Below are 19,448 nucleotides of genomic sequence, written 5' to 3'. Positions count from 1 at the left end.
TCCAGCCCAGCTTTACCTTTTGGATAAATCTCTGCTTGACTGGGGGTTAAAGCTGAGCCAACAAGTCATGAAAATAATCAGGATTATTTTGGGATGCAGGGGAGAAGCCTGGCATTCAGCATCACAAGATGCAAGGTGACTAGCAAACACAAGACTCTTCAGCTATATTTTACCTAAGTAAGCCTCTGAAAATATTTCAGCCCTTCTCATCTTCTTGCAAAAATGTCTTTTTTGTTACCTTGTCAAATATTTTAGTTTCTCTCCATGATTACAAATGTCAAGATTAAGTGAGCTGTGTTGGGTGAAAGATTAGAAATGGTAATAAAAATAACCTGAACAAGACATGAATTCATTACTTCTGAAATAGTTGCCTAAGGAATGTACAACTAGTCTTTGAAGTGTATAATTAACATGACAAAAAGTTGAAAGCTATCAGTTTGGTTACTTCAGGACTTATTTTTCTTGTTACTAAAAACAAAAAACTCCCACCAGAATAGGAGATGAACATAAGGTCCTCAGGTTCAAACCAGCCCTACATCTGCTTCAATGTTCCCTAGCTGAGGAAAAAAAAAAAACCCCACATTAAGTAAATTCAACCTGATGAGTGTTTTGGTTCTTCAATGAACACAGGAACATTTGGATTCTCTACTCCTATATTATGCTGTAAATTGTTCCCTAAGTAGGTCACCAAGGCGATTTCTGAATGTTCCAAGACAAATCCTTTCTACATGAACCCACAAAACAAAACCAGAGCCTTGGCTGTCAGGGCACTGATAGATCTCCATCAAGCCCACTGCTGTCAGAAAAGTAAGGGGAGTGCTCTTTTTAACTTGGCATCTGCTACCATGATTCAACTCTTTGCAGAGAAATATACTATTACTCCATATGGCAGCTTCCCCAATTGTAAAAGGGCAGCCAACTTCTATGGCAATGAGAGCCTTAGCAAATTAACAACTGAGTCTGGCACTAATGAATGCTCCACTGTCTCAATAGAAGGTGGCTGGAGGTTTCCTCACATGTTTTCTCCGAGCTTTGTTCTAGCAGGAGATGCTACAAGAAACAAACTGTGTTCCAAGCCCTTCAGAGATTTAATAACCCAAATACTTCACTTCCCTCCTGATCAAAGGAAGCAGTGACTTGAGAGTGCCTTGTGCAGAGTCCCCAGTGCTGTGGAGGCTGCCTGGGACTGTCACCTCCACACTCCCCTCAGAGCAGAAACCACATTTTACCACAGCTGACCCAAATGCCACCTCCTCAGCTTCATCACCTGGGTGCAGAGAGAATCCAGCTCTTGCAGAGGCTGGAAGGGCTCAGGAGGGTGGAAGGCAGGCCATGGAATTCATTCACTGTCTGTGCTCCTCCACTGCATGACTCTGCTTGGAGCCCAAGTGTGGGACTGCTCCTTTGAGTGCCAGAGCAGCTATTTCAAGCTGTTAGCCCCAAGACTCATCAATAAGTCATAAGGCCCAGAATGGAAGTCAAAAGAAGGGGAAAAAACAGTTGCTGAGGCAGAATAAATAGTAACTTCCATTGCATCCTTTTAAACTAAAAAGAGAATGAGCTGCTTCACAATACTCCTCTCTATGGGCTGCTGCACTGCAGGAACCCAACCCAGTTCCACCTCCTGGAGACCTGAGGTGAGAGAGGCAGCTGCAGTGCAAGGTAACTGCATTTTGGGATACTGGGAAAATCATCCTGGAGGACCCAGAGGTTATAAATATAAAAGTATTTAACTCCAGAGCAGAAGCAGGAGCTGCTGACCTCTACTCCACAGCATGGCAGCAGTGGGGAAGAACCTCCTGATGATTTCCAGACCACTGGAGACAGTCTCTGGTCCAAAGCAGAGGGGAGCATCTCCCTGGATCTGTCCTGTCTTTATCAGATTGACAGCCCAATGTGATAAAGAGGCTCCCCCAGGGAGTGCTGTCCCTGCTATGCACCAACACCCTCATTAATGAAACATTAGCTGCTCACATCATTTCTCCTCTGCCTCTCCTGGAACACACACTCTGCCTTGGATGAAGCTGTCTGGAGCAGGGATGTGCCTTTGTGAAACACCCTGGAATTTAAGAGCACTGGAGAAATATTAATCACTCAGCAGCTGCCATCTTCCCTGCAATTCCTTTAATTGCCTCAGTTCTTACTGACAGCTCTCTGTCCCTGCTCCACCACAGGCACTTCCTCTGTTCAGACCTGCCCCAGTTCTCATGCCCAGTTTACACAGCAGTGTTACTGAAACAAAGCTCTTAATCTACACAGATGCAAGCAGTTTTTGAGAAGTCATAAAATCCAACAAGTTTCCATTTCAGTTTTTCTGGCAGAAGCTTGGAAAAGGAAGAGCACTAAATTTTGGCCCAGATCCATGACGTCTGACTATTTACACATGGTATTGTGTGATTAGAGCCCTACCACATTGTTTTGGGCACCTGCTGAGCTCCCCCCTGCCCAAAAACAAGACAATCCTTACCTGGAGGTTGTTCAGAGGCTCCATCTTCATGACTGGTCCCAGAGTGTTGAGGGGCAGGGAGACATCAATACTTTGGTTTGGCATCAGAGGTGTGTGAATGGCCAGGGGGGTGCTTGGGATGACTCCAAAGCTGGGCAGGAGAAAAACAGAGGTAATGACAGCAGCCCTGCATTGTCCAAAATACAATGTTCCTTTTGTCAAGCACCACCTGCCTCATCTTCCCTCTACTCCCTGCCGCAGCTCCAGGGAGGGAACACAGCTCAAATGAGCAAAGTAAGACAAGGCATGGGAAATTCACTCATTTGCTGACAAATTCACCATCCTGCCCCAGGGCCCAGCTCCTGGGAGGGACCAGCTCCCCCATCACCCACAGGGCACTGGTCTGTGTGCTGAGCAAGGAATGACCTGGACTCAGAGGCAGGTGCTGTTTCTGTGCTCCTGAGCTCCAGAGCACTGCAGTGGGGTGCATCACACACTGCATGGCTGCTGCAGTGGCACAGGGAGCTGCACAGCCAGCCAAGGAGGGACATGTGCCTTGGAACAGCACAGCACAACAAATGAATCAACACAACACATGCAGCTGCCTGCTCCTGAATGACAGCACCTGGCCCAGCTGCCTGCTTGGAGGCTCCTTCACACTGGGGATGTGTCCCAGCAATGCCTGTTCAGGCCAAGGAACATTGAATTCCACAGGCAACTCTGCTGAGCATGGAGAAGAGGGAAAACATCCTACACTTAACACAACACTCCTGTACTACAGCCCAGCTGCTTTCCAAAAGCAGATGGAAGCCTGGTGTTCTGGTGTCCACTCATAAATGCATTTCTCTCTAGCGGAATTCACATCAGCTCAGAGGTCTCAGGGTGTTTGCAGGATGGATAGGTGTGTGTTTTTATTTTATCCACTAAAAGCCTGATGCTGTCTCTGCACAGTCAGCCACATTAATCAGGTTTGTCATTCTTTCAGAAACCAATAAATGCCCCATTCTTGGTTCTCCTTAGTTTTCAGCTCTAGGAAGCTGAAAGAGGAATATTCCTAGCAAGGGCTTAGCCACATCATTTGCCTTCTGCAGCCATTTCACCTTGGAGGACACAAACCCTCCTGTTTTCCCTAAGACTCAGAGGGGAACCAAACTTGCAGTTGGTGATATTACAGCACATCAGAGCTTTAGCTTTCTTTTATTTTTTTTTAATGCTTTATCCCAAGACTGCAGTGAATACCATTAGCAGCAGCAGGAAAGGAGGGAAAAGCAATAGAAACTTCCCAATCACAAACCTTAATATTTACATTTAAAAAAACAGCCCTCTGCAGCTTTTTCTAATGCAGCAGGCACAGTGGAAAGCATTGACAGGAGAACAACATTTGTAAAAGAATAAATAAATTGTAGTAGGTTGTATATGGAGCTTGTGGTGCAAGATGAAAAACTGCTGGTTTATTGTACAGTATTTAAACTTTCTACATCCTCAAAGCAGGTGTGGCTAAAATATAGCTTGATGTATGGGGGAAAAAGAAATAAAAATCACAAAATGCCTTTTGTTCCAGGCTAATTTGCATGAAACATTTGGATATAGCAGCTTAGCAAAACTCTCCAGAAAATATGGCAGTCCAGGGAGAACATTTACTAAGACTTATTTAGCATAATGACTTTTCTAAGTAAATCTTATTCGTCCCAAGAAATCCTGAATTTGCAGCAGTGAGATTAAAGAGATGGTTTCAGTGGATCTTCAGCAGAGAGAAGCCTTTTCCAGTGAAGTGATAATAAGGAATATAGAGAACATGTCAGTCACAAGACACTGTTTGCAGTCTTGATAAGAAGTAGCCTGGTCCTTGCTGAAGATAACACACAGCAAACCACAGGATAAGCTCTCTGGAAAGGGTATTTGTGGGAAGACACCGTGGCTGTGCTGCCATGTCATGTCCTTTGGCTGAGATGGGTTTCCAAGAACAATCTGAATTCCATCATCCAAGCTCTGAACTTTCAAGTGGCTGCTGCTTCTGACAGAATTGTTCTGCTGCCTGTTACAGCGGGAACATGTGCCACAGGCTCCCAGCTTGCAGCTCCTTCAGTGACAAGCAGCTTTATTAAAGAGTCCTGTGCTTCCAGACAGTCTGAGGAGCAGCAGAGCAATTAAGTCAGGAGGCAGAGGCATCATGGGTTGATACTTGTGCAGCTCAGATCCTGCCTCTCTGTGCTCTTGCTTTGCCCAGGGCACTTACTGGCTATAAACTCACCAAGCTGCCTAACAGCTCATGAGGCTGCTGGAAAACTCCACTGAGGTGAAATGGGGCAGATGCTGTTTCAGAGCTGGGAGAAGGATGGCACTGTCTGCTGCCTGTTTCCTCCCAGATACATCAGTCTGTGTTTTCAGCCCTTTCACACAATTTTGGTGTGATGGAGAGGTCAGGCTGTATCACCCAAGCTATTTCCATGACTGCATTATACACCTAAGCACAAGCCCTCCTTAAATTTAGCAGTGTAGGCACAAACTCCTTTATCAGGAGGATTCAATCTGTTGACCACAGAGCATTGCTAATTATTTCTTACCTGTTCTTATTGAACTGAATGGCAAAGTCAGTCATGTGCTGCAAAGCCTTATTGGTAAAGTTCATCTCCATGTAGATGTGTCCCTGCCTGTGGCTGAATGTGCCTGAGATCTCCAGTCCTTTAGCTTTCACTGCAGGCAGCCAAACCTTGAACACAAAAGATGTCATTCAGCATGAGCAGCCTGGCCTGAAGATAACAAACAAGCAGAGTTTTCCAACAGAGCTCAGAAATCCACATAGAATGGCACACTGAGCCCACAGAGGCTAAAGAAAAACTGCAGGGAAGATGGGACATGGGTGTTGAAAGGATGGAGCTCAGCACTGAGGAATAAACTTGCTGCTCCTAATCCATATTTGTTCACAGCACCCATGGGAGAAATCAAATTACAACAGCATTGGTGTGCACAAGAGCAGGGACAGCTTGTGTCCATCACAGCAGGATGAGACTCACCCAGCCTGCTGCTGGACCTCTCTGAGGGCTGCTTGGGCTATCAAACTAAAGTTTGAACCAAATAAAATCACAGGGCTGATACTATTATCTGTTGGGTTCTGGATTCCCAAATCATCTCTGTGGGAAAAACCCAGATCCAGATCTGGGTGGTGCAAAATGAGCCAGTACTTAGCTCAAAACTACTGCAAAAAAAATTGTAATTTACTATATAAAAATTACTGTAAAAATTATATTTTACTGTATAAAAAATTACATATTTTTTAATATGAGGTGCAATAATTGCAAGGACCAAAAACTTTGAGTACTGTCTGCAGTACCTTGAGATCCTCTGTTTCAGAGGATGGTTTAAAATTATCCACCCATGGAGTGCTAATTTTTGTTTATTCTCTTTCAGGAGCCTGAGCTCCCTGTGGCTGCTCCACAGCCAGTTTGCAGAACCATGTTCTGTGTCTCATGATCCCTCCCAACTCCATGGTGCAGCCAAAGCCTCTGTGATCTCTGTCACTGACAGAACATTTCTCTGCATTCCACTGCAGCACCATCATGCCAACCACATGATTTTATCTCCACTGTCACATTGGATTCCTCTAAATAAACAAACAAACCTGCTGGGAAAGTTGTTGCAAATTCTGTCTTGCCCTCAGTTTTCTAGGGAAGCTTGTTAAGAAGCAGGTCTGCAGGAAAGCTGCTCTGACACAACTGAAAGTCTGGGATTTATCTGAGCCATTCTTTAGAGAAATGCTGCCACAGGTAAAATGAGGGAACTAAAATGCCAGAAATCTGTAACTAAAAATTAACATTAACGTGTGGTTACTCTACTTGGGAGAAGCCCAGGCCACCCCTAATGGGACTGAGTTAAATTTTAGCACCAGAAACTCACAATAAACGGGCCAAGTGAGCAATGTCACATTTGTAGCTCAAGGGGAAGCAGGAAACTGGGGATGGTTTGTTTTTCCTTACGTACAGACTTGGGAGCCACATATCCTCCAGGAGCCATCCCCATGCCAGATGAGAGCTCAAAGAGGTCGTTGAGGCCACTGACCACTGCTGGGGTGGGAGAAGGGGCAAAGGTGGCTGGCACAGAGGAAGGAATGTAGGTCTGGCCCACCTGGAGGAGTCAAAAAGAACAGGCACTCATTAACATCACGTGTGAGCACTGCTTATTAAATAAACCATGAACTCGGGCAATATCCTAAATATTTTAAAGCCATTTGCAGCTTCCCCACTGATTTATCAATAGTGCTAAATTATGCATTTGAATTCCAAAGCTCTTGGCAGCTAATCCCTACACTCGGCTGTCACCTCAACCAAGCTTCCACATCATTTTTCATAGCTCCAGTTATCTATTCCCACTGTAGAGGAATCTTTCTTCTCCATATCTCCTCATAACACAACATGCTTTGTGGATCTACCCTACATAAACCCAGGGAGAGGAGCAAATTGCTTCAAACCTTCCCCCAGCTACGTCAGTCTTCAGGAATCTGCAAGATTTTGCATATCCAGAGATAGCAGGGGAGTCATGACCGTGTTGTGTACTCCCACCCAAAGCCAGAGCTCTGCACGCTCAGCACTCAGGCCCTAAAGGCTCATTACATGAAGCAGAGTCTGCCAGAGGAAAAACTTCCTGCAAGAAGGGCAATCATTCCTTCCCAGGACCTAAATGAGGGCATCAAAGCTGGAATATTAACCTTTAGGTGCCCAGCTTCAGATGGGACAGTCACACTGAAATTACACTCCCAAATTCTCTTCCTGGGCTTGAGATCAGGATTTCCCAGGCAGCAGCCCAGAAACAGGCAGAGGGACCAGGACAGAAATTCCTGCTGGGTTTTTGCTGGCCCAGGAGGGCAGAGACCTGGCTGTGTGGGTATGATCAGCATGGGGAAGCACCTCCCATGTCCTGCTGTGGGCTGCCTGGCTGTACAGGAGTTCTGTGCCACCAGCTCTCCTCTGCCCTCGTGCTGAAGGAAGGAAGGAATGCCAGATTGGCAGGGAAAGGAGGAGAGAGAATGACTGCAGCCATAACAAGGGTCTCTGCAAAGCCCTCCCTCCAGAGCTGAGTTTGCTTTCCTCACTGAATTACTGCATCCAGAGTCCTGGGAAGAGGGATTGGAGCTTTCTAGGGGCACCACTTCTGGCTGTGGGTTGGAAGCACACTCCCTCCTGCCCCCTGCATCTCCAAGCCATGTTTCATTCCCTTTCCACGCTCTTCTGGAAGAAGCTGCCATGAGCTTGAAGCCAAGGCTGCTTTAAGAGCAGGCTGAAACTTGTCCCATGTCCTGGCAAGAGCTGTAGGCAGGAGGACACCCCCAAAGCACAGGCACAGAGGAGATGGCAGCACTGACCACACAGAGTAGGAAAACTCAGATCACTGACCCTGATGTCCAAAAATCCTACAGGGAGTTTGGGAGGAGAAAGCACTGAGGTCAGGCAAGTCTGTGGTGACACTGGGTTAGAGTTACAGACCTTTGTGAGTAAGGATAAGCATCCTTGGCCTTTCAGCTGCTAAAGCAGTTGCACAAGGATGAGGGTTAATGCTGCTGCTCCACCTAAAAGCTCTGAGGAAGAAGAGCTAAGCAGAGAGAGTGAACAGCTCTGGCCCTGGCTGCTCTCAGGAAAGCCCAGCTGGACTCAAATCAACATAGGTGGGGACTTGTGTGTTTCAGTTGCATTTCTCCATTTTCAAACCTCTTCAGGGCTTTAAAAAGCACCTTCCAGCACGCAGTGGGTGAGCTTACACTGAAAAACCCCTGAGCTTTGAGCAGCTTTGGAAATTGGGGAAAAAAATGGAATGGCACTTACTGCCGGGCTTCCTCCAATGCCCCCGCCAAGGTCACTGCCAAGCTGAAAGAGAGAAGGAGAGAGAGGAGAGGGAGAGGAGATCATTTCAGCCAAGTGTCAGACAGCCAGCACGGGTCACTCCTGCACAGGACAGATGGAAATGCAGTGCTGGGAAAGCACAGGGAACAGAGGGGCTGCTTGCTGCTGTGGGAGCAGAGTTACCTAGAGAATGCTGCTATGTGAGCAGAGTCACCTGCATTTGCACAAGTTACATCTGACTTACTCCAGCCCTGGGCTCTTCAGCAAAGCCTGGAGTCTGGCAAGGAGCTCCCAGAGGTCCTGCCTGCTCTGCTTGCTGAAAGCTTTTGGTTTGAGGACAACTACCCCATGCCTTCACTGTGATTCATAAGAATTAAATCCATCCCTTCCTGTGCCTGTTGTCTGCACCAAAACCTCCCTTCTCCACGTTTCATGCCTTGGTGCTTTCCCCTCCAGCAGGACCCAAGCAGCTCCACAAAACCCACTGGGGTAACTGTGAAATGGCATAAAAATAAAACTGACAGGAAGGCTCACTTCCTGAAAGCTTTGGTTTTCTAGGGAACAGCCAGGAGGCACGGGCAAACACAATGCACCTTGGCTGTGTTCCTCAGACAGCAGCTCCTTTCAGCAATGAGGAGGAAAGAGAATGGGATCTGGGCTGCCTCTGACAACAGCTCAGAGAGGGGGGCCTTGAAGATGCTCCCCTACCTCAGACAGGGAATAAACAGCTTCATCATCTACAGCAGAGATCTCACAATGCACCAGGCTATTTCAGTAACAATTTCTGCCAAGCTGCACAGTCACATCTGAAGTGACCCAAACAGCTCTCCAGAAACACTAAATCATCTCTGGGGCTCCTCTGCAGCCCACCCAGAAGCTCTCCCCTCACAAGTTCCCTTTACAAAACACCCAGACCACATTTCCAGTGATAAAGTCCATTTTTTAAACGTCCACATCACTCTGCATGCTCAGGAGAATTCAGAGATCAGGACAGGATCCAAGCCTTGGCTACAAACGCTGCTTGCAAGTACAACATTGCCACTGTGAACATTTAAAATGCACTTAACAGATAACCAGGAGGAAACAAGCACAGATCTGCAGAGGTTAATTCACTGCAGAGACATCTCCAGCTTATCTGTGTCCCAGGCTTTGCTTCTGAAGACCAGGGTGATATTTTTTGCCTAGAACAGGGTTTTTTGGGGTCACATTCAGACAAGGAACGTGACCTGACAACATCCACAGGGGATGATGCAGGGGGGAGGTAAGAGCCAGCCCCACTAGGAAAAGGCTGGGCTGGCAGACCAGAACATCAGAGATGGCTTCACTCTTCCATTTGATTAGGGTTTGGGGAGTTAGTCTGGAGTTAGTTTGCTTTTAAAAAAGCATGTGACAATCTGGGTCAAGGAAGGCTCAGGATATGTTGCTCGAGTAAGTGCTGGTGTGTCAGAATATTGAACAAATGCACCATATAGCAGAAGCAAAAGCTCCCAGGATTGTCTATGCTTAGAGCCAAAAAGGCTCTGACCTTCTCCCTCTGCACAAAAAACTTGGAAATTAACTTTGCTCAGATCCCCTCCAGCCTGCTCCCTGAGAGATCTCACAGCAAATGTGTTTTATGCTGGTCAAGAGACACCATAAAGCTTCACACCTCTCTCCATCAGAGCACAGATAAAAAGGATAAATTGCCCTGAGAAGAGCAGCAAAGGTGTAAGACAGTGACTTACCAGAAGATAACTAGCCTCCATAAAACCTGCAAAATGTGACAAATCCCTGTGCTTCCCTGGATCTCTCTCCTATTCCCAGGCACCTCTCCTTCCCCTGGCCCTCACAGGAGCAACATTAACCACTCCAAGTGGGTGTTAGGAAAGAACAAATCACACACAATTTGCTTTTTGTTAAGAGGCCTTAAGAGCTTTTTTTCCTGTGTGGGACTCAGTTTATCCCTACTTGAGGCCATGGTAGAAGCTGAGAGATTCCTCATCTTTTTCAACAGCCACCTCTCCAATCAGCAGCCCAGGCTCGGGCGGTCCAGTTTTGCTTAGCTGACTTAAGAAATAACAGATAAAAGTGAGTGATTCCAAAATCAAAAGAAGGCTCAGTCAGAGACCAAAGGAAGCCAGCCAGAGGATGCAAATCCAATTAATATTGAGCTTATAAAATAAGGCTTATTACACTGTCAAGTCTCCCCCAGTGAAACAGCCTGACAGAGCAGAGTTTTGTTCTATTGACTGCTCTCTAATCCAAGCCATGGTTTAGATTAATATATCACATCATTTACATCTTGTTACTGGCTCACTGAGGAGTAATAAATGCAACTATTACACCTCATCCCTATTCATAGTCTTGCATGCAGATGAACTTCAAGCTTTATATTGACAGGCAGCAAAGTCTGGGGGAAGAGAAAGAATCCAGTTCACTGCCAGGTATTATTGTATGCACACAGGATTTCTGCTTCTGTTGTCTGCAGCAGCAGAAAGGCTGGTTTATCAAGCAGCAAGCATTTTACAAAGGGTATTATGGAAATGACTGAATAATTCTGCATAATCAAGCCAGATGTTAACCATTCTAGCATTTCCTACTACACTCATCAGAAGGAGCTGCAGGGTAGGAACCCAACCTCAAAGCAGCTCCTAAACTGATGTTGGCTGCAAGGGACAGGGAATGACATATTGGGGTTCCTTCAGCTATCCACAAGTCTTCCATTTTCCCTAAATGTCAGGCCTTGGGGGGGAAAGTAGAATGTGGATTTATTGCTTTAGTTAAGACTTCAGTTCTAATAAAAAGAAAAAGAAGCCCGTGTGTGTTTTCAGATTGCACCCAACATCTCTTTTCCAAGGCAGGAAGCTCTGAGCTGCTGCAGCCCCTCTTTAGTGGCTGGAGGGCTCTGCAGAGCACAGCCTGAGCCTCTCCTGGCTCCTGAGCTCGGGCCCAAGCACTGCAGATGTGCTCCAGAGCTGCAGAAACAGAGCCAAGGAGCTGCAGCTCCTCCAGCTCCCTACAGGCAGAGCTGGCTCTGCCCTGACTGAAGAGAGAAGTGACAGCATTTCTACTGCACCAGGAGTTACAGGGGGAAGTTAATAAAGAACTGATCAATTCCACATCAGATCCAGGCTGCACTTCCCATTGCAGCAGCACAAAGTCTCTTTTTCTCTCTTTTTCTTGGCTGTCACCCTCCCATGGCACCGATGCTTTCCCTGCTCAGGAACTGCAGGTCTGGTTTTCCTCCTGTGGGATGCCCAAATCATAACTTTATTTCAAACTCAGAGTGATGGAAGAGACTGTAACAGTGGCGTGTGTGTGAGTAAGAGGGAAGGAGGAAGACAGAGGGAACAGGAACCAATTACCCACGGAGTGTCCTCTCCCATCTGGAGTGACAGGCAGAGTGCAGAAGGAAAGAAACAGAGATTAGTCAGGCATGAAGTGCTGCTGAAGCAATTCCCCAGGACTGGCAGCTCTGGTTAACCATTTCCATGTGTCTCATGGGCAGACAGACAGGAGGACAGCCTGGATCTGCCTTACAGGAGAGTCAGCAACAGCCCCACACAGGAGAGGACCACGTTAATACAGCTGCCAGCCCACTTACTGTGAAGGTGGGTGGACAAGGGCTGGCTCTTGATGGTCCAAGGGAGCTCATGGCACTGCAAACCCTTGATTCTGATCCCAAATTGGCAGCTTGGAGAGCACAAAGCCTCTGCTTCAGGATGAAGAGCTGCCAGCTTCAGGACATGAGCAGAGGACGGACAGGGAGTCTCAGCCCCCTGAGGCACAAAAGTTCTTCAAAGAGGAATTCTCTTTATTCCCTGCAAACCTATCCTGCCATAACAGCACCCAAGCAGCCACATGGGTTGAAAGAAGAGGCTGTACCAGTAAAAGCAGTGCCAGCACCTTTTCCCAAACTGCATCAGCACCTTCCCTTTGCACAGGTTGGCTCGGCCGGTGCCGCAGCTGCTCTGCAGTTGGAGGCTCTGCCCTGCAATCCCAGCCCTGTGGAAGCAGTTATGCTGACTTATGAAGTGTAGCAGTGCTGGAGTTACTGCATTAGGAGGGTTTATTTGCATCTTAAGAGCAGCTTGTAATGAAGTGACTCTGCTGAAGTGTTCATGTGATCCTGAGGGGCTACAATCACTTTCTGCAAAATGACGTGAGGCTTTTGGAGCACCAAAAAATAACAGGGAGGGTGGAGCCAGGGACAAAAGCTTCAACAACCACCGCTCAGCAACTGCCTTGATTTGTGCCCACAGCATCATCAGGGCTTCCAGGGCAGCTGTGCATTTCCTGGACCACAATTCATGGCTTAACAGGGGACAATTGCCTTCTAGCTGCCTCACAGCACAAGGCAGGAGTCAAGCAGCAGCTCGAGGTGCTGCCTGCACTCAGTAAGAGAGCAGCAAGGAACACAAAGCATTTATCTAACAGGAATGGGGTGAGATGCTGAGAGCAGGGCTGCTGGCAGCCCCTTGGGGCAGGCTAACCCTGTGAGAGAGCCCTGAGCTGCAGACAGACCATGCCTGGGCTGCAGGGATCCCACTGCAGACCCACTGGGGCTCACACAGAGGCAGTTCAGTGCCTTGTCTGCTGCTGGTTTGTGTCTGTTGGCACACCAAGCCAGGATGGCAGAGCTCTCCAAACCAGGGACAGCTGTGTCAAAGCTGCTGGAGGACAGGTCACACTGCCAATACCACGGTCACCAGTTCCACTGCACTTGCTGCTAATGCTTTGTCCTGCTGAGAGATTTCCATCAGCAACCAAAACTGAATCCCAACCATTTTCATTCTCCAAAGTGTTAAAAACAAGCTGCTCACAAAGCTCTAGCAGTCTTATGACCGCTACAACAGCTTTGAATCAGATATGAATGAGTGGCCCACCAAAATAGCTCCTTTTCCACACCAGCCCTGCCCCAGCAATGGATTTGTGTCCTTTGTCAGAAATCTTAGCAGATTCCTTTCTAGCTGATCAAACCTGCAGAGCCCAGATGAAAGGAGTCACTCAGCTCCTTGTCAAAGGCTGGAGGAGCACTCTGGGGAAGGATCATCACATCCACTGCAGAAATGGATGTTGGGGCTGACCCGGCACAGCCACTCTCACACGGCAGTGCCAGGAAAAGGAAAATGAAGTAACTTTCCTAAGATTATACACAGCAAATCACTTGCAGAGCCAGGAGAGGAATGTGGCACCCCAGGGCAGACTGAAGGTCACTTTGGGGCTTTTTTATAAAACATTGCTGAGTCCCTAATCAACCCCAACACTCCAGGGTGTTGTCCAGTGAGACCAGACTTTGGATTATCCACTTGAAAGCAGTCAGGGAGGGAGGGACATCACAGCCCCTGCTCACAGCCCTGTGGATGAGGCAGGCACTTCAGACTGCTAGAATAGAGATTTCCTCCCAGGTTGCTGAGCCTGAGGTGCCTGGAGCTCACCCCCATCCCACTGCAGTGATGGGACACAGCCCTGAATAATGTGGAACAGATCCTTGGGCTCAGACCCCCCCTAAATCCATCCAGATTACACAGAGGGGCACAGCCCCACTTGTGACAGCCCAAACCACTCTCAGTATTACAGAAAACTGTGGATATTCAGTGTTTATCCAACAGCTTTTCAGTTTAGGACATAAATCAACCTGACCAGCTGCCAGTCTCGAATCAATAATATTCTTGTAGATGAGTGGCTAGAGCATTAAATAAAATCCTTACATAACAGACAATCCAAGCCTGTCCATTCCTGCAGATTTACTGCTTTGCCCTGGGGTTTCAAGCCAGCCTTTCTGGCTCCTGGCCACAGTGCCCTGCTCCCAGGAAGCACAATGTGCAACACAGAGCTCTCAGGCTCTGTGGATTTGCACAATAAATGAACACACAAAAAAGGTTTAAAGGTAAAAATGTCATGTCAGCACAGACAGACATCCTGCAAAGCACTGCACCATTGCACAGGAGTTGGATTAGTGACTGTAACCTGCATGAAATTCAGACACTTGAGGGGAAAAAAGCATCAAACTCCAGCTCTTGGGATGAGCAGCTCTGCACCCAGCAATCTGCTCTCCCACATGTTTTATTTCTCCCCCATTAGTGACTCTGCTATGGCTACTTTACACTGTGGAGCTGGAGATCCCAAGCAGTTTTGTAAAGTGGGGTTAGTCACCATTTTATAGAAAAAGAAAATTGAGCAGAGAAGAACAAGATCTGCCCATGGTGGCAAACCTGTTCCCTAGAAAAAGCTCTCCAGAAATCCTACAGCAAGTCTGCTCTGCTTATAAGCAATTCTCTGGTACCAAAGGCCCTTTTTCTCCTCTTTTTAATTGTTAACACATGCTCAGCATCTGTGCATGCATGTTACATTTAATGCCAATTACAGAACTCACTGTGGAGATAAAATAAGATTTACTCACTAAAGAAATTAACCTTGCAAGCAGCTGGAGTCTCACTAGTCATGGGCATAAATATCTGGCAGTGCTGAGGACAATTCAAATGAAAAATATTAATTTGGTGTTTGTGCAGTTTTTCACCATTCAGTCTATATTTAAATGCCTGGAAGAAAAATAAAAGCCCACAGTTTAAGGAATGGAAATAGAATGGCATTTTGCTAAGTTAAAGCTGCTCTTGGTCATTCTGGGTCAGTCCCATTGGGACTTTCACTACAAGAACATCCCTCTGATGAGACAAGGGGGCAGAAGAGGGGCCCAGCAGATGACACTGAGTGGCTGTGACAAAGTGGCTGAGATCCTGCCAGCAGCCTCTTGCAGACCTGCAGCTGCCTCTGGGGCACTCACAGGACTGGGGCAATGTCACCATCCCAGTGTGTGCCAGTCTGCCCAACAAAGCAGGGCAAGAAATGCATTTAAAAAAAAACTTTGAGTAACAAAAAGGGAAATTTCAAAGCAGAACAATTCAGGCATTGCTGCCCCCCCCCCCCAGGTGTTTTTGATCCCTGGATAAAGGTGAAGATCTCAGCCCTTCTCTAAGGAGCACACTGGGATATGTCCCACCTCCTTCCCACCCACAGAAATCAGGCCTGTGGGATCTGCAGTTTCAGACTGATTTTGGCATGGCACAAATGTGGTTTAATATCAGCCTGAGATCCAAATGCCAATCCTCTTGGCAAGCCCTGCAGCCCAGGGCACTTCCCAGCAATTTGGGTAATACCAGGTTGGGGTTAACCCAGCTTGAGACTTGTTAAACACATGCCCACAGCAACAAACAAACACACAGCTCACATTCACTCACTAATTAAGCTTATTATCCTAGGCTCATTTAGGTTACAAAAGACCTCCACAGCATTCCACCAGCACTGCCAAGGCCACCACTGAACCATGTCCCCAAGTGCCACATCTACACGGTTTTTAAGAGATCCCAGCACTGCCCTAGTGCCCATTCCAGGGCTTGAAAACCCTTTAGGTGAAGACAGGTTTTCCAATATTCAATTTAAACCTCCCTTGGCACAAGTAGAGGCCATTCCCTCTCATCCTGTCACTTGTTACCTGAGAAAAGAGACTGACCAAAGGGAGGAAAAGCTGGAGCTTTGACAGAACAGCCCTCCAATAGAAAGCATCCATCTTCAAAATCCACACCAAAATTCAGATTTTTTTTAATGCTTCCCCATCTACTCAGCTGAGAGAGCACTGGCCATGCCCCAGGCACTGCTACTCCCCATCCAGACAGGATCATTTTGTCAGATCACACTCCGTAACCCCATGGATGTGCTTAAGGCTTGAGAAAAATATTAAGTAAAAGCCTGCTACCATTTCAACTAACAGCTCCACTGCCAGAGCAGGTCACTAAATTAAGCCCATTAATGCCAGCTGGGAGACAGCTCTTCTCCCAAAACCAAGTTTTACTTCTGCTGTGTCCATTTATTTGTGTGACACTAATGAGGAACAAAGGGTTACTGTGAGAGGCCTGCAAGGCAGCAGGGAGGGATTGATGTACAGACCATGCTGTGATGCCCAGGCAGCAGCACCTTCTGCAATGCCTTCATTCCTGATCTGCCAGTGCCAGGCTGTGAGAGGCAGGGCAGGGAAAGGCTGCAGAGCTCACTGCTCTCTCTGCCTGCTCTCCCAGCTTGACCACTGTGCTAATCCCCACTAAGAGCAGTGTCCCTGCTAGCCAAGGACCTGCGGTTAGAGAGTGCAGAGCCCACAGCACCTCTGCCCTCTGGGAGGGCCAGGGCCATTAAGGGTTAAATTGTTTCCAGCTCGTTAGGCCATGAAGCACTGGAGCTGGAAATGTTGTTTAACATATGCTTTAGTAAGCTTATGGTGGTTTAAAAAAAATATGTATTTGACTAATAAGGATTTGTTGAATTAGAGGATTGGTTCATCCAGCTGCCTCCTACCTCTGTAATTCAGAGCTTGACTCAGGCAGAGATAACCCAGCCCAACCTATCACAAACCAAACCTCAAGCAACACAAACCCACTCCAAGTCTGAGAAACACCCAACTATGCCCTTGGGGCAGTCTTACTTGATTTACATAGTGCAAATACACCTAGGAGAGCTTCTTCCCCCTGTGGGAAGCCAGCAGGGAGCTGGGCATGTGCTGTGACCCTTAGAGCCAGCACTCCTCACTGCCTCAAAGCACAGCTCTGAGCTCTGCTCTGTGATTTTCTCCCTGCAGATCATGCCCAGCTCCCTCCCCAGAGCAGAGGGGAGTTGTGATTGCTCCCACTGCAGCCTGACCCTGCCAGGTGCCTGGTGAGCAGCTCTGGCACAGGGAGGAGTGCTCAGAGGGCTCCCTCTTGACCTCACTGCAATTAAAATGTCACTGATGTTAAACCAGGGCGTGCTCTGGAGAATACACAAATGGGAGGACACAGGGTTACAGCCTGAGAGATTCAGCACTGAAATTCAGGAGGGTTGGGAATTGGGTGGAATAAATGGCTTCTTGAAAGGGAGCCTGATTCAAATAGAAAGCAGTGAAACACTTTCACATCCTTAAAGCAACTTTCTGGTTTTCTTCTACAGACAGAAAAAGCACAGAACAAATATATCCACTGACCATGGGGATTCTACAGCATGCAGCAACATTCACTGTAGAGCAGGAAAAAGCCTGCTGAAAGTTGGTACAATAACTCTGGTTAAATCCTCCTGGAGTTCCAGGACTCAGCACTGAGAGTTTGGCTCACTGAGCATTAAAAGCACAAATGATCAAGGCTTTGCAGAGATAAGCACAGCTCCAGTTATGTCCCATCAGCTACAGAGGATGTGCTGCTTACCAAGCTGTCCAGCCCTCCTCCCAGGAGGTCCACAGCACCCATCTGCATGTTGGTCACTTGGGGCACGTTCACAGGGGGGCCCAGGTCCAGGTTGAGGAGGTCCCCCAGGAGGTCACCCTGGGATGGGATGACCTGTGGCTGCTCCAGGTTGGTGGTGGTGGTGGTGCCCACGGGGCTGTCACCAGCATCAGTGCTGTGGGGGGAGAACAAGAAGCAGAAAAGACAAATATCAGTCAGCTCTGGTCTCCAGGTCAGGTTCCAGCATGGGGAAACACAGCTAGAGGTGGCAGAATCCAGGGAAAAGGTGGTGCCAGCAGCTGCTGTGGCCACTGTCCTGCACCAGGCACTTGGCTCTTCAGCACTTTGAGCACAAAGATTTTCCCTGCACTGGTTTTCAGGATGTGGTTTTCAGCCCAGCAAAAGGAATCTTGCAAGGGGTGAATCCCATCCACCCTGAAAATCAGAGACCCCCTCCAAAACAGAGAGCCATGGGTACCACATGGGCTGCAGAACTGAAAATAAGCATTTCCTACCTCAGAATAAACATACAGGGACGATTTACAGCCCATTGGGTCTGAGAGTGACATGGAAAACACAGGGAAAAATAAATAATCCGGATTTTCTCAGAGATCTAACACTGATAAAACCCTTGAGTCCTTACTCTAACCAGTGCAAACGCCAGCACTTCCCTCAGATCTAGATTAATCACCTTCTGCTGACCAGCAGCAAGGTCCATCAGTCTTTCCTAATTGAAAAACTCAATCTAAAATTGATTCTTCCCTTCTATCAATAATTTCCTTTCCTCTGAGTTAGCAGGCATGCTAATTACTAGTCTAGAAACACTCATTATACAGCTTCCAAAATTTATCATCATATGCAGTCTGGCTACCTTTTATATCTTTTATATCCACTTGTCACTGAATTTGATAACAAGGAGAAAGTAAAAAGTGGAGAACTCACTACAATGTATTTATTCCCTAAATCCAGAGATGCTCATATTTTAGATAATTAAAATTTTATATCCTGTTTCCAGCAGGAGCTGATAAAATGATTTTTAGCTCATGTTACTGCAGCCAGCAGTAAATGCCCACAATTGCTGTGGGAATTAGTGTCCTGACAAGGTGTTTAACTCTGGGGCTGTTCTGCAAGCACTGCAGCTTCTGATTGTGAGTAGCCAAAATTCTCTTATCCTCATTCAGCTGCTGAGGGGAAAGATTCAGTGACAGAGCATAAGCTGCTCCCAATGCCAGTGCCAGGAGGAAAAGATGGAGCATAAGGAGTGCAGGGTGAATTAGTTACCAGGCAGCAGCAGGAAGGCTTGAAAGCTTCTTTGCATTAAAAGCTTTGGAGCCCCAATAGCACTAATATTAGCTGTCCTTTCTGCTGCTGCCTTCAGAGTGCTGAGTGAGCTGAAGTGCTCGCTGAAGCATTCCTGAGGAGAGGAGGTGACTGTGATCCATCCACTCCCACCCCCGGGCTGGGAACAGGAACAGCCTCTCTGGGAGAGGCACATCACAAACCACTCTGCTCCTTCCCAGGATATCATCCCTCACACACTCCACCCCTTCAACACTTACTCATCCTTCTCCTGATGGAGACACAGAAATCCCTCCGTGTCTTGTGTAACTGCTGCTGCCCCAAAGCCCAACAAGAAATGAGGAAAGGACAAAGCTCAGTTGGTTTGTTTGAAAAAAGCAACACCCCAGACTTCCATTTGTAAAGAATCTCTTTGAAGAGATTCCTATAAACAACTTTGCATTTTCTTAGAAAGTAAAGAAATTCATGTGGGTTAAAAAGGGAAAGAAAAGAAAAGAAATTCATGTGGGTTAAAAAGGGAAAGAAAAGAAATTCATGTGGGTTAAAAAAGGAAAGAAAAGAAAAGAAATTCATGTGGGTTAAAAAGGGCAAGAATATGTGGGTTAAGAAGGTCAAAAAGACTTGATACAAGCTTTTCCCTTTAAAGTTTTG

The 19,448-nt window shown here is 47.1% G+C and overlaps 1 protein-coding gene across 4 annotated transcripts in view; it reads right to left on the bottom strand.

The window, feature by feature from the left end:
• AP2B1 (adaptor related protein complex 2 subunit beta 1) overlaps positions 1-19,448 on the bottom strand; it is an 81,606-nt gene that overhangs the window by 20,054 nt on the left and 42,104 nt on the right. For 3 of the 4 annotated variants that reach the window (XM_074556964.1, XM_074556965.1, XM_074556966.1), the window contains exons 14-18: positions 17,481-17,673; positions 8,260-8,301; positions 6,425-6,568; positions 5,011-5,156; positions 2,468-2,597 (exon numbers count right to left, since the gene is read on the bottom strand). In XM_074556964.1, coding sequence (XP_074413065.1) covers positions 2,468-2,597; positions 5,011-5,156; positions 6,425-6,568; positions 8,260-8,301; positions 17,481-17,673 — 655 coding nt within the window. The remainder of the gene's footprint in view (positions 1-2,467; positions 2,598-5,010; positions 5,157-6,424; positions 6,569-8,259; positions 8,302-17,480; positions 17,674-19,448) is intronic. The other variant, XM_074556967.1, reaches the window with a different exon arrangement.

This window comes from Zonotrichia albicollis, chromosome 22 (genome assembly GCF_047830755.1).
Source record: "Zonotrichia albicollis isolate bZonAlb1 chromosome 22, bZonAlb1.hap1, whole genome shotgun sequence".
In the NCBI taxonomy this organism is placed as follows: domain Eukaryota; kingdom Metazoa; phylum Chordata; class Aves; order Passeriformes; family Passerellidae; genus Zonotrichia; species Zonotrichia albicollis.
This window is presented reverse-complemented; position numbering and strand designations above follow the sequence as displayed.